Genomic DNA, 13,997 nt, shown 5'->3' with positions numbered 1-13,997 from the left:
GGCTAAGGATTGAAACGCTCATTCAGAGCTGTGCCTAATTCACTTGCAGCAGGGTCTGAGAGAGGATGTCTTCTAGGCTGAACCTGAAATCTGGTATCACATTATTGGTGTAGAAGAATGTTAGAAGAGATGCAGTAGTGATAGTCTGCATGGGGAAGGGGAGAAAGCTTCCGACCTGAATTCATACAAATACAAATGAATTTTTGTCAGAATTCCTGTTAACTGATTTCACTATTTGCACAGATAAGGTCAAGAGCTAAAATAGAGAAAATCCGAGCCAGTCTCTTTAACAGTAGCGATCTCATTGGCTTGTCAAGTCTGGATGGTGAAGATGAACTGATGGAGATGTCAACTGAAGAGATTTTAACTGTTTCTACTGTAAATCAGAGTTTATTTGACACACAAGGGAGCCCAGCACTAGAAGATTATTTCAATGATAAGTCAATAAAAGGTAAGTGGGTTTCATATTGGCAAATGGCTCGCTTGCATTGTACGAGGAGTTGCCTTCTCCTTGCCTGTGGGAATTCCTTGTGACTTGCTAACTGAGGGATGACAACAAGGAGGAGCCAGGGAGGGATTTCAAACCAAGTTTCTTCACTTCCATCAGTTTGGCAAGCCGCTATTTATAATCTGAGCATTGCTCAACTGTCCTTACAGCTAATCAGACTGTAAAGACACAAAACAAACCAACCCCCAAGCAAGCAAACAAAAAAACCCCACAAAAAAAACACCATCAAAAAAAAAAAACCCTGATGACTTTAGTGAGTCTTTATCAAAAACAGCCACTGCAATGATTTATGACTGACACAGTGTGATTTTAGAGTAGAAACTCTTCAAGTAGTACAGCTGTAATTTATACTCTGTAACAACCTGAAGGGTCTACAGACCTTAATACACCTGGAGTGGGCCAGAGTCCTGAATCAGGGCTAGAGGGAGGATGGAGGCAATACAGCTGACTGCTAGTTCAGTCGATTGGTGTTGGTGTGTGCCTACACAATGTAATTTTTATACTGTCATCATGAATAATCTACTTTTTCATTACCATTACAGCCACTGAAATGCTAATTACAGTATGTGGCTAAGACAAGGCATTCAATGCTCTGTCATAAACTGGGTGTTAGAGTGCCAAAATTCAGGTCTGCTAGTAGAATTTTTTCAGAGCAAGAAGCAGTGATGCAATATTTTAGCTGAATGCAAAATGGTTTTTCATGTTTCAAATTCTAAGCGGTTGTCAGGAGATTTTGTATCATATTTGTGGTTTATTATTATTATTTCTAGGTGAGAAATTGGTGCCAGGTGCTCGGGAAGTCCTCACGGAAATATTTAAAAGCTGCATCCATTCTGAGCAAATGCTGAGCCTGACTCCAGCAAAACCCATTAAGGTTGCTGATATCTATCTTAGTAAAGAGCAGATCAATTCTCAGACTCCTGGAAACCTTCTCCATGTATTCTTCACCAATGTCCGCCCTCCAAAGAAGGTGCTAGAGGACCAGCTTACTCAGGTAGTGCTTTGAAAACTAATTTCCAGCTTCTTTTTTGTGTAGCTTGAAAGCATTGGGTAATTATTCACTTTCTGTGTTGGAAGATTTTAAGGAAATACGGTGTGCCCAAGCCAAAATTTGACAAGAGCAAGTACAACAAGGCGGGCAAAGAACAGCACCCAGTGAAAGTTGTGAGCACCAAGCGCCCGGTTACTAAACCACCTACAAAGGAAAAATCCATGCTCAATAGCGTCAGGTTGGTGTCTTCAGCCTCTTGACAGTTGCAAACCATTTGATTTCCCTTTAGGAATCCAGAGTCTTACTCCCCCTTGCTCTGTATTCCCATGTACGGATTGGAAGAGGGAGGTGGAACTTTGAGATCACAAACAAACCTTTGAGGAATGTTTTGGGTTGTTGAACAGAGGGAAGAAAACTTTTGATCTTAACATTTGCTTTGTCCCTTAGCCGAACAGCCTTAAGTGAGAAGAAACCTACTGTAAAGCCAAAATCTCCTGAGAAAAGCAAACCTGAAGAGAAGGACCCTGAAAAGTCTCCCACAAAGAAACAGGAAGGTAGTAGCCAAATAGAATTTTCAATTGTTTTTCATTGTAGAAAAGAAGTAACGTTCTTTTGTGTTGGCATACTCATACAATGTCATGATGAATCTGGTTTGTCTTTGTTTGCAGTGAGGCTAACTTATTTTTTGGTGGTTTAACCTCCTGCCTTTATTTGTATATCTGTAAATCTGGCTGCCTCAGTGTAAGTCAGAGAAAAGCGTGCTCGTGCAACTCACACAACAGTGTGCACAGGCACCATGAATACACTGGGTGGAGAACTGGCCTCTCTGAGCGGTGTAGTTCCAGGGCTGCTTTTGTACAGGGGAAAACAGGAGTTTGTGGAGCTGAAGTAGGTGGTTTTAAATCGTGTTTGTCAACAAGTATTAAGTTACAAGAGGAAAATTGGGTGAAAGAGAAGCCTCAGATGCCTCAGAACTAATCTATCCTTGGACAACACAGCACGGCAGTGCCGTGAGAGGGCTAGTTCCAGGATCTTCCTTGGTCATTCTTTCTCTAGTCAGGTGGAAGAGTGTGCAGGCATGAGCTTGGACTCTACTCCTCACTGTAGAAAATGCCAGATTAGCTCGGAACAGGGGAATTTCAGCCTTCAGCCAAGTATGAATCCTTCGTACCTGGTTAGGTACATTGGTGGAGTTATTTCAGAGGGTGGCTGGGGAATTGGTGTCCTTGAGAGGAAGGAGTGAGTGCCATTTGCTGAAGGCCTGGTTGACCTGGATAGCGTGACGCTTAGAACTACCTGAGAAACCAGCCATGGTGGGATTGGTAGAGCCAGGAGAAAGCTGGCAGGTAGCCTCGTACATCAGTCATTTTACTGTGTGGTTTGTAGGCTTTGCAGTAAGTCCTTCACTATTTGATGATTGTATCTTTGCTGTCAGTTCCTGAGGAGAAGTATTTGACGCTGGATGGATTTCACAGATTTGTGGTTGACCGATCTAAACAGGATATCCGTAGTGTGTGGAGAGCTATTCTGTCCTGTGGATATGATCTACATTTTGAAAGGTAGATGTTGCAAATCTCTTTGTATAGATGATCCTGATGAATTGCGCTCACTAAAAAAACCCAAACAAACCCAAACCAGAACAACCCACAACAAACTTGATCCCATCTGTTCCTACTCCAAGGTGCTTTAACTTTAAGTTTGCAGTAGCAAACTTCTGTCCACAGCTGCAAGGTCCATAGAGAGAATTGTTGGTTTTTTTCTTAAAACATGCTTTGAAGGGTCACTGTGCCATCAGAATGCAGGTTCCTGACTTTCCAAAGAGCTAACAGAGACACGTGCCGCGCTGTCCTGTACAGCTTCCAGGCTGTATCAGAAACTGGCCTGGCAAGAACGAACTGTAGATCCACTTGGCTGGCTCTGGTTTCCTTCCACAACAGCTTTCTACTCTGGGCACTGGGTAATTGTGTAAACTGGCAGTATGTGGAAGAGGGAATTGTTATTCCCTGTTCATATTGTACAGGAAAAAAAACCCTTAAATGAATACCTTACCTCCCTGTGCCAAGCCACAAGCTAATTGCCACGTCCCCTTCCCCTGTATCCACTTCAGAGCATAAAGAAGATAGTGCACTCAGTAAGCTTAATTGGTAATTCCTTTTTTTCTTGTTACTAAATGATAGTGAGGCAAGGCAGGTGATAAATCAGTTCTTGTTCTCCAGCTGGAACTTCTGTAGTGAAACAAAGCAAAGGGGAGAGAAATAGAACAAGTTCCCTGGCACTGTGCTCAACGGGCTCTTAGCAAGCAGCATTGCATTTAGGTTCCAACAGGTTCTTATGCCTCTTATGTTTCAGGTGTGCCTGCATCGATGCCAGACACGCTCAGAAAGCGTCCCGGAAATGGACACTGGAGATGGATGTAGCCCTTGTGCAGTATATTAACAGGCTTTGTCGTCACCTTGCAATCACGCCAGCACGGCTCCATCCCCATGAAGTTTATTTGGATCCAGCTGATGCAGCAGATCCCAGGATTTCCTGTCTGTTGAGTATGTATAGATGGTTGCATAGAGGCTTTCTTCAGTGGAAGAGCCAGGTAGTGCTCCTGAATGACCTGGCTATCGGCCAGGTAGTTGGGCCATTCCTTTGGAGGTTGTGGGCTGAGGGGATTTAGGCATCTCTCTCCTTGGGCACCGCAGTGCCTTTGGTTGCACTGTTGGAAATGCACCACCACCCTTTGCTCTCTGAGCATACCTCCTGAGTCAGGCTGGAACAGGAGGATACCTGGTGAGTTTAGCTTGCAGGCAGAAGGAAGGCTGGATTCCAGTTCTGGCCTAGGCAGGTTTCAGTCACCTAAACCCTGTTCTGAGCACTAAGCTCCTTTAAGAGGGTCTCCAGATACTGCAGTTTCGGTGATGATGAAAGATACTGGACTCTGATACCCAGAGACTTGAGATTCGGGAAAGATCATCACTGATCACAGCTGTTCTTGCATCATCAGCACTCTCGATGTGCAGGGATCAGGAGGGGCTGCTTTAGAATGATGCTAGTGTGGCTTTTGGGCCATGCCTGCTGCAAAGATGGACTTTGGCAGAAGGTAGGCCATCTTTTTATATCTCTGACCAGATGTTTCCCACCTCAGATGTTCCCGTTGAAAGTCTGCGCCTACGGTTTGCCCTGCTTCAGTCTCTCAACACAACGCTGGAGACGTTCTTCTTACCACTGGTGGAGCTTCGGCAGACCGAGATGTATGCTAATAGTATTGCTGCCTTACTGCAAGAGGCCAAAGGTCTGTTTCTCAGGGAATGTGGTTATTGCCTGAAAGATTTTAATGGGTGTGTTACATGTGACAGAAGGGAGAAGGAGCAGAGGAAAGGGAAAGCGAGACAGTGGGTGGTTTCAGTGTGCTAACAAAGGCTTATCAGCTTCTTTCTCCTCCTGATAAGCTGGCATGGGTCTGAGGTGGCAGAGGAAAACTGGTGTTAAGAGCACTTCCTTTTTTGTGGTGCATTTTTTAAAGCAAGGGGGGTTAATCTTCCAAGTCTTAATAGTCACTGTGTGCTCTTCTTGACCGCGGAGGGAGTTGGCCCATCTTTCCTGTCCTTTATCTTCCTGGGCGTGTCTGTAAATTGAAATTCTTTGTTAGTCAACAAGCAGTCGATCAGGTGATGGTCCCAGGACATGTTGGCATCCACCTTGTCGCGATGATGTGGAATTAGATCAAGAAAATACTGTGCATCAGCATTTCAAGGAGTTTTTACAAGTCGTTGTTAGGCAACACACAAACCCAAGGTTTAGGACGTTACATTACCCAAGCTGTTTTCTTCTGGAGAAGATAATTCACCAGAGGTGCCAGTGAGCATGAGTAGGGCTTTGTACTGGCCTCAGTGAGAAAGCCCTTGTGTAGGGGCTGGGGGAGCAGGAGGGGTTTGGTTTGCACAGCCCGTGGGTGTGGTGCAGTGTGACACCCTGATTTCTGAATCATGTTTTCTTCCTTCTAGTGTTGCTGTCACAACACCTCCCATTTTTGAAAGATGTTTGGCAAAGGGTTTCTGATTTACAGAGGTTCTAGTGGAGCTGCTAGGCTCTAATTCCCTAACATCAGAATTGTCTTCCTCGGTGCTCTAACACAATGCAGCACTTCTTCCAGGGAACTTTAGTAACTAATACTGTGAGGGGTGGAAAAAAAAAGGGGGGAATTAAAAAGATGTGGATTAATTATCCATATGTTACTTACTTAATGAAGGTGAAATTCTGATTCAGCTGTTGTCCTTTAGAGGATTTCAGGAGCTAGGATTGTAGTAGAAGGATAGATTAACTATACTGAAATGTGCTTCTTCATGTAGGTTTAATCTTTTACGACACAAAAGTAACTGTAATGAACAGAGTGCTGAACGCCACTGTCCAAAGAACTGCTGATCATGCAGCCCCCGAAATCACCCTGGATCCCTTGGAGATCGTTGGAGGTATGGGAAACACTTTACCCTTTCCAAAACCTACTTTAATCCGTTGTAACAAGCCAGATCTGTTTTAACCAAGCTCAGGTGCTTATTAATGCAAAACACTCAAGAGTACAGGGCTTTTAGGTTTTTCTTTTGTTTTTAAATAGGGGAGATCCGTTCTTCAGAAAACTCCTACTTCTGCCAGGCAGCCAGGCAGCTGGCCTGCGTGCCGTCCTCACAGCTCTGCGTTAAACTGGCCAGCGGTGGAGACCCTACGTACGCTTTCAACATCCGCTTCACGGGCGAGGAGGTTCATGGAACAAGTAAGTTGGGATCATGGAGTTACCTGCGGGCGTGAGAACTTACTCCAGGAGAACTTACAACCAGGTTCTCACCGGAGCACGGCAAAGTCTAAGGAGCAGCGTTACCCACGTGCTGTTTGTCCTGCAGATGGGAAAGGACAAAGTTTCCAAGAATTAAGTGAGGCAGGTGGTTAATTCTCATCTTCTCAGCTAATAGAGCAGGTGGTGCCTGGGCGTGTGACTCTGCAAACTAGAGCAAGTAAATAAAGTAACAATGGGTTGGTTGAAGCGTAGGGAGGAGAGTATTTAGTCAGAGTGGCTCTTCAGGCTCTTTTGATGCGCTGCAGTGGTAAATCCCGACTGTCCTGATAACAAAGACTTTTTAAAGTACTTTCTTGTTAATCAGGAGCTGCACAACTCTACTGTGGCTCTTACTGCTACGGTGATGTGAGATTATATAGCCCAGGGATTAAGATATCATTAACTATTAGTATAGGACACATGCTGAAACATGCAAGGACTATGCAACCATGAACAATAGAAAACGGCCATGCTGAAGGGAGGTGGCTTTGAGATCTCTTCTCATGGTGTCCAAAGCGTGAACTCCAGCATGTCCCAGCCATGGTAACGTGGGTGGTATGGTGAGGAGTTTGGTGCTTTAAAAATTCTCCTTGGAGATACAGAACTGGAGTGCTGGAAGACAAAGCAGCACTCAGGAATTCAGCAGGAAGCAACTCAGTGCCTGATTTTTTGTGTGCAGTCAGACTCTTTAAACGTGGAACTGACTAGTAAGCCGGTGTGGCTGCTTGCCACAGCCTGGCTTAAGCCACGTGTCTGTGCAGGCAGAAAGGTTGGGTGTTTCTAAGGCTCAGAAAAAGATTCCAAGGAGCCGGGCTCTGGCTTGCAGGCAGCGGTACCAAGCCTTGGAGGGCATTTTGTTACTTTGCCCCTCTCTCTTTCAGGTGGATCTTTCCGTCACTTCCTCTGGCAAGTCTGCAAAGAGCTGCAGAGCTCCTCACTCTCCCTTCTCCTGTTGTGCCCGAGCTCTGCAGTCAATAAGAACAAGGTGTGACATCTCAATACAAGAAATCAAGTTGCTTTTCTCTTTTTTGAATGTATGTGTTTGAACAGGAGCAGGACACGTTCGGTTAGCGATCCTGGGAGAAGCTTCAGATCAGCAGCCCCTGTTAGCTCACCTAACAGCAAGTCTTGTGCCTGATGGAACAGGAGATGGGTGTCGACAAACTCCCTGTTGCACTTCACATGACACTTGAAGTAGCCGGCCAGTCAAAACTGTGACATGCAGAATAGAGACTCTTAGCTTAGAGTTCACTTAGAGAGAATCTGGTTTGGGTATCTGATTTGGAGGTTGTCCCAAATAGCAAAGTCCTTTTCCACTGGCATTACTACAGGAAAGTCAGTGGAACAAGACACTTCATCTGCACCTTTGATGCATCATGAGAGTCCTCCTGTTTAGCACAGTGTAGCCAAGAAACAAGACAGAGTCTGTGGCCCACAGATTTTACAGCCATTGAGGCAGAGTTCCTTCCTAGGAGTGTTCTCAGGGCAGGAAACGGGCTCATTTCCTGCAAGACCAACTGTGTAGCCAACCCGGCTTTGCACATCCAGGCTGTATTTCAGAAACATCCCACAACTGAAGGGCTTAGATACTGAACTGATAGCACATGTACAGAAAAGTCTTGTCATGCTGATCACCAGAGCTTGTAAAAGCTCTTGAGGAAGCAGTGGGGTTGTATTTGATCCCTCTGTAGCCAACGAAGCAGATTTTATCACGGTCAGATCTGTGTTTTCATGAGCCTGTTCACTTGTGGACCTGCTGGGTCTGCATCAGCCAGTAACTGCTTTGTGTGCTCTGCTCTTTGCCAAAGGGGAAGTACATTTTGACGCCTAGCCCTATAACCTACACGGAGGAGCAGTTGTTCCACTTCTTTGGGCAGCTCTTGGGTATTGCAATTCGAGCAGATGTTCCTCTGCCACTTGACCTCCTGCCTTCCTTTTGGAAGACCCTGGTAGGAGAGCCACTGGACCCTGACGTAGATCTGCAGGAAGCTGACATCCTCACCTACAACTACGTCAAAAAATTTGAAAACGTAGGTAACTCTTTACTTTTTTTTTTTTCTCCCTCCCCATCCCCCCAACTTTTTTGGGGAGGGAAACTCCCCCACAAGCACATTGTTCCAGCAGCAGCCAGCTCTCCTGCTGCCTGAACTGGTAGTGCTTGGCTCACAGATGTTTCTCATACGAGCAGGGTCTTGAAGTGTTTTGATGCATCTTGGTCTCCGGGTTTTACATCCCGGTGGGTTGGAAAAGCTGCTCAGCCTCCTCCACTGCCAGGCACGGTGGAATTAGAATCATAGAATCATAGAATTAAGGCTTCTGTGATGTTTACTGGAACTTGACTGTGCTAAACGAGACAAGAGCTGGAATTACCAGCTTTCACTGTCCAAAATGTCTCCAGATAAGGAGTGTGCTTTGTATGTTGTGGTGATTCCCTAAAGAGTCGGTGGAGGAACATTGTACCATCAGGTCCTGGTCTTGTGTTCTGTGACAGATAAACGATGAGACAGAACTGGAAGCTCTGTGTGCAGAGATTGCCTCTCAGCATCTGGCAACAGAGAGCCCTGACTGCCCGAACAAGCCATGCTGCAAATTCACCTACCTGACCATGACAGGGGAAGAAGTGGAGCTTTGTCCCAGAGGCAGGCACATTCCGGTGGGGTGAGTAATAGCTTCCTTGGTGGGATGTTGTGCTGGATTACATGAGAAGAAGCATCTCTGGAATAATTTTCCAGGCACCAGGCTCTCTGGAGATGCAGTTGTAACAAACTGAATGCCGGAACAATCTGGGGAAGCTTGAGGCTTGCTGCAGGAACTCTGGATCTCTAGCACTGGCCTTTGTTCTGGAAGACGCACACAGCCATCCGCTGCTTGCTGCCTTCAGGCAGTGCCCACTGTTCTTGGGCTTGGGAGGGGAGAGGAGAGGAAGCTGAGGCACTGTGGAATTAAATTGGGAAGCATTAGAATGCAAATAGCTTGATCTCCTTTCTTGTCCTGAATCTCTGCCCTTGCAGGTGGGAGAACAAAGATGTGTATGCAGCAGCAATCCGGAGCTTGAGGATGCGTGAGCTGCAGACACCAGAGTGCATGACCGCAGTGCGTGCTGGCCTTGGGTCTATCATTCCCCTGCAGCTGCTGACCACGCTGACCCCTCTGGAGATGGAGCTGAGGACATGTGGGCTTCCATACATCAACCTCGAGTTTCTCAAGGTGGGAAAAACTGTGGATGCTTTGGCAAAACTTCCCGGTCTGGCAGGTGGAGTAGGGAACCCTCCCCCCTAGGGGCGTCTTCTGCTTGTGATGCAGCCAGGATAGTGCTTGTGGAAGGCTGGCCTGTGCTCACCCCCCTTGTCCTCAGGGAAGTTGTTAAAGATTTCGATGGATTCAGGAAATAGCAGGAGTGGGGCTTGTTCCAGAAAGGAATAACAATTTCCTCTTAACATCAAATTTTAAATCCATCTCGGTCTTCTTGAGCTTTATTCAGTATTTGTCCCTCCAGCTAAGGGCTGAAAGAGCCGTTGCCCTTCTCCTGAATTGCAAATAGTCTCTATACACCCCAAATTAATCTGTAATAACTTCTAGTCCTAAATAGTTTGTTACCATAAGAATTAGGCCATAAAAAGAACTGTTCTCTTGTATGAGAAGCTGTAGAATGTGCTCGCCAGGGGTGTTGCGCTGGTTTGTGTCTGCGGCAATGCCAACTGCTCCTGTTGGGCATGTCCAGCACAACACAGCACGTGCTGCCTGCACTAAGGGGGAGATGCACTGGGATGGGCCCGGGCTCTGCCTTGGCTGCTGGCTCTGAAAAGGCAGGAATGCTCAGGGGAGAGGTGTAGCTACAGTCCCCTTCTGTCCTCCAGCGTGTGCGTGGGGAAGGCTGAGGAAGGGAGGAGCAGCAGTGGACACCTTGCTTGCTTTTCTCCCAGGCACACACCATGTACCAGGTGGGGCTGATGGAGACGGATCAGCACATCGAGTTCTTCTGGAGCGCGTTGGAGATGTTCACGCAGGAGGAGCTCTGCAAGTTCATCAAGTTTGCCTGTAACCAGGAACGGATCCCCTTCACCTGCCCCTGCAAAGATGGGGGCCCTGATACTGCCCACGTCCCACCGTACCCCATGAAGATCGCCCCCCCAGACGGAGCTGCAGGTACGTGTGTGTGTGTGTCCAATCTCCTGAGGCCCAGGGGCCGGGTTCTGCTCGCAGAGTGCTTCTGACTTCAGTTCCCCTGTTTGAATTGATCTCAAGTTTAGTGTGGACAGTGACAAATGAGAGGTGGGCAGTTCTGGCCGTAAATAAGGCAAGAACTCTGTTTTAAACCACATAGAAATAAAGTTGAAAATAAATATCATGCAATGCCCACTAGAGATGGGAGGAGCTTTTATCTCCTGTGCTTTTAAAACGATTGGACTCCCAGAAAATTACCGGCCTCCAAACTGGGAAACCCGGAAGTATTCAGAGTCTGAGACACATGGTGGTCTGGTTTCAGTGATTTTGATACCCCTTAGTAAGGGGTGTGAGGGGGAAAACAAGGTGGGAAGCAGAGGGAGTGTTCAAACCCTGTCTGGCGCTTCTTCCCTGCAGGTTCTCCGGACTCTCGGTACATCCGCGTGGAAACGTGCATGTTCATGATCAAACTTCCTCAATACTCCTCGCTGGACATCATGCTGGAAAAGCTGCGATACGCCATCCACTACCGGGAGGATCCGCTCAGCGGCTGAGCCAGGAGGAAGGGGGCTGTCGGGATTGTGTCGTGACTCTGCTGGCGTCTGAAACCCTTCGGTTCGCATCCAAATACCTCCCGTGACACTGTGTGACGAGCTGGAGGTTAATTTATTTTCTGAACTTTCGTTCCCGTTACAATAATTACTGGAAGACTTACATTTTGTATTCGTAGACTTTGTGGTGGACTGGTTATTTTGCTGCCTTGTTTGTGGAATATTTGTAGGATAGTTTAGTAAAGACTGGTTTGTGTATAATTTAATTTTGAAAAAAAAAAAACCTTTAAACATGTACATTTCTAATTTTGTAATTTAGAACGAGCCGACCCATGCAAACACAACGGGAGCTGAGAGGGCGCTCTGAGTTGGGGAGCGCTCGTGGGTGAAGGCTCGGAGATCGCTCTCCCCCAAATCATTTTTCTTTTTGAGTACAAAAATGGAAAGAAATTGTGTGTGTGGGGACAGGGGGGAATCACCGCAGGGCACCTGCAGGAGCACAGCACGGTGCCTCCTCCATCACAGGCGGAGAACCATGAGGTTTAGAGCAGGAAATGTGCTGCCAAGCTGCATGTTTACCTTCCCACCATTTTCTCCTAACTTTTTAAAACTATAAGCAAGCACACAGGGAGCTGCCGCTGTCAGTCTGGGGGTTCACCTGGACGCTTTCCATGGGGAAGATCCATAACTGAAAGAACAGTGAAGGGGCCGTAATTCGGTCGGGTTCTTGCCCTCGATGTTCTTGAATGTCTGCTTTGCTCAGTGACAGAATAATTTATTGTCATTAAAATCTTAGCAGAAACAAATCGGCTTCTCTCTGTATGGTGTGAGATCCCCGTGGGTCAAGCTCATCGGCTGGGACTTGATCCTGTTTCCGAAGAGGTTTCGGGATAATCGGGGTGGGGTTAAACACCTGCAACTCATTTTTGTACTCAAAAAACCAACCTGTGATCGAAGAGAAAATCATCCCAAAACGTGTGGCCTGGGTGGGGGAGGTCTGAAGCCCCTCATTGGAAGAGAAAGCTTTGATTTCCTGCGGGGAGGTAACAGACTGGGGAGAGCGAACAAAGAGTGAGAGACGTTCACGGGTGGTTTCCAAACACCCTCCTGCATCTTCCTTTGCCCCTCTCCAAGTGGCCGCCCCGCAGCGGGTGGGATTAGGAGCACGGCATTGCTTTCTTGGCCCAAGAATTCCCTGTGTGCTGAGGGACCTGAGGGACTGTGCTGAGATGAGCTCGGTGCTCTATGGAAGTGCCAGTACCGAGCTCCAGGGTCGTTCTTTTCATGCCAAAGTGCTCAGTGCACGTCAGGCAGGTGAAAGGCCTGCGATGGGGGGTGTGTGTGTGTCACTGTACGTTAAGGTCGGTATTATGTGTCTCTCTAGAAGACAGCGTACGCTCATTTGGCTTGTCAGTGGTATTGGGAATTGAAAAAGCTGTATTTATTGTATATTACTGTGAATATTGGGAATTATGGGTGTGTGGCACTTGGAAGATAAAATGTAAGAGAGAAAAGCCTCCACCAGTGTGTAAATTCTTCTTCTGTGAGCGAGTGGAATACTGTGTGCGCCTGACAGTTGTAGCAGCAGTTTGATGGTGTACGGAGCCCCCCAGGTCCTGTGGGCAGGAGACCTGTGACCCTGCCGCTGTGTATTGCCCTCGGAAGGAACGGGGCACGAGGAATAGTGACCCAGCCTGCTCCACGGAGCCACTTGGGGTGAGTGCAGACATGTCTGGACTTGACCAAGACCCGGGGAGAATGAAGCGGAAGGAGTGGCCTGGGCCCGTTTGTTCCCATCTGCCGCAGGGAAGGGCGAAGGACATCAGTTTGGGGTTCCCTTCCAGCAGCCAGCCCGGGGAGCAGGGGGTTTGTCTCGGGTTTAAATCACCTGTTTCCAGCCCTTTAATGCTCAGGGTGGACGTGCAGCATGGATACCTCACTCACAGGCACTGGAGGACTTGGGGTACCAGGGTTTTCTGGGCTGTAAGTCAGAAACCACTGCTCGCGTCTGTCTGCTCCCTCCAGAGCACAGCCGAGGGGAGGGGGACAGCTCTGCGCCTCCCACGTTACTTGATGCGTATTTATTACAACAAATTATTTATGGTTACAAATAACGAACTTTTTAATTGATGCAGTTTACACCTTGCTGTGTAAATGAAGCTTCTTCCACCCAGATCAATAACCTTCATCGCCTTTGGGTTGTGTTTTTTCTGAAGAAGGGAAAGCCCCTGCACAAGAGCATTGCAGTGGGCTGCTTGGGGGGGGGGGTTGGTTTGTTCCTAGGAAGGAAGTGCTGCAGTGGTCTGACTGTAGCTCAAATGGCCTTTTAATTAAAGCTTTTCTAATCATCATTGCTTCCTCGTGCTTTAAAATGAACTTGACGTTGTCTGTAACGAGCTTGTTTGTCAAAGACTGGTTTGTGATTTATTTTTTAATATATATATATATATTCCTTTGGAATGTAAAAACTATACTAACCAACGGGAACCGCCGGAGCTGGGACTTAGTTCTAGTGGGTGTGTGTCCATCCCGGCTCCATACGCAGCATTAACCTGTTAAGTGCTCTTGGCCATCCAGTGTACACTTGCATAAAGGAGATTCTCAACATCCCTCGACATGCTTCGTGTCCTTCATTTGGGGCTGGAAATCATGGAAAACCCAGATCCCTCTGGCGCTGGGGTAGAACTGGAGGTAGAGATGTGGGTTAAGCCACTTTGAAATCCTATTTTTTTTAGGTGTCCACACATTGTAATTATGTGTTATTTACTTGGAAAAGTGAGTATTTTGAGTGAAAGGGAAGCGCAATGATTGCCATTCATTCTCTTGTAAGAGAGAAAGGGCTGTGTCCATCCTTCCCTAGGGACTAATGCAGGGCAGACGCCTGTTTTTTATACTGGTGGTGGCAGCTCGGAGCCCTTTGCCGCGTGGATGGGGGCAGCAAAGGGCCCCGAGCTGCCTCCTTCAGCC

At 47.2% G+C, this 13,997-nt stretch overlaps 1 protein-coding gene across 1 annotated transcript in view; it reads left to right on the top strand.

Annotated features, from left to right (window-relative positions):
* HECTD4 (HECT domain E3 ubiquitin protein ligase 4) overlaps positions 1–13,642 on the top strand; it is a gene marked incomplete at its 5' end in the record, with an annotated part of 72,653 nt that extends 59,011 nt beyond the window's left edge. Inside the window, 15 exons of the mRNA XM_084271919.1 lie at positions 244–451; positions 1,279–1,502; positions 1,586–1,737; positions 1,947–2,053; positions 2,935–3,058; positions 3,849–4,039; positions 4,633–4,779; positions 5,837–5,956; positions 6,100–6,255; positions 7,197–7,300; positions 8,124–8,345; positions 8,807–8,973; positions 9,327–9,522; positions 10,239–10,461; positions 10,897–13,642. Of these exons, the coding sequence (XP_084128045.1) occupies positions 244–451; positions 1,279–1,502; positions 1,586–1,737; positions 1,947–2,053; positions 2,935–3,058; positions 3,849–4,039; positions 4,633–4,779; positions 5,837–5,956; positions 6,100–6,255; positions 7,197–7,300; positions 8,124–8,345; positions 8,807–8,973; positions 9,327–9,522; positions 10,239–10,461; positions 10,897–11,033 (2,478 nt within the window). The 3' untranslated portion in view covers positions 11,034–13,642. The remainder of the gene's footprint in view (positions 1–243; positions 452–1,278; positions 1,503–1,585; positions 1,738–1,946; positions 2,054–2,934; positions 3,059–3,848; positions 4,040–4,632; positions 4,780–5,836; positions 5,957–6,099; positions 6,256–7,196; positions 7,301–8,123; positions 8,346–8,806; positions 8,974–9,326; positions 9,523–10,238; positions 10,462–10,896) is intronic.
* Positions 13,643–13,997: the final 355 nt, after the last annotated feature.

The sequence above is a fragment of the Gallinula chloropus genome, assembly GCF_964237585.1.
Source record: "Gallinula chloropus genome assembly, chromosome: 17".
Classification (NCBI taxonomy): domain Eukaryota; kingdom Metazoa; phylum Chordata; class Aves; order Gruiformes; family Rallidae; genus Gallinula; species Gallinula chloropus.
This window is presented reverse-complemented; position numbering and strand designations above follow the sequence as displayed.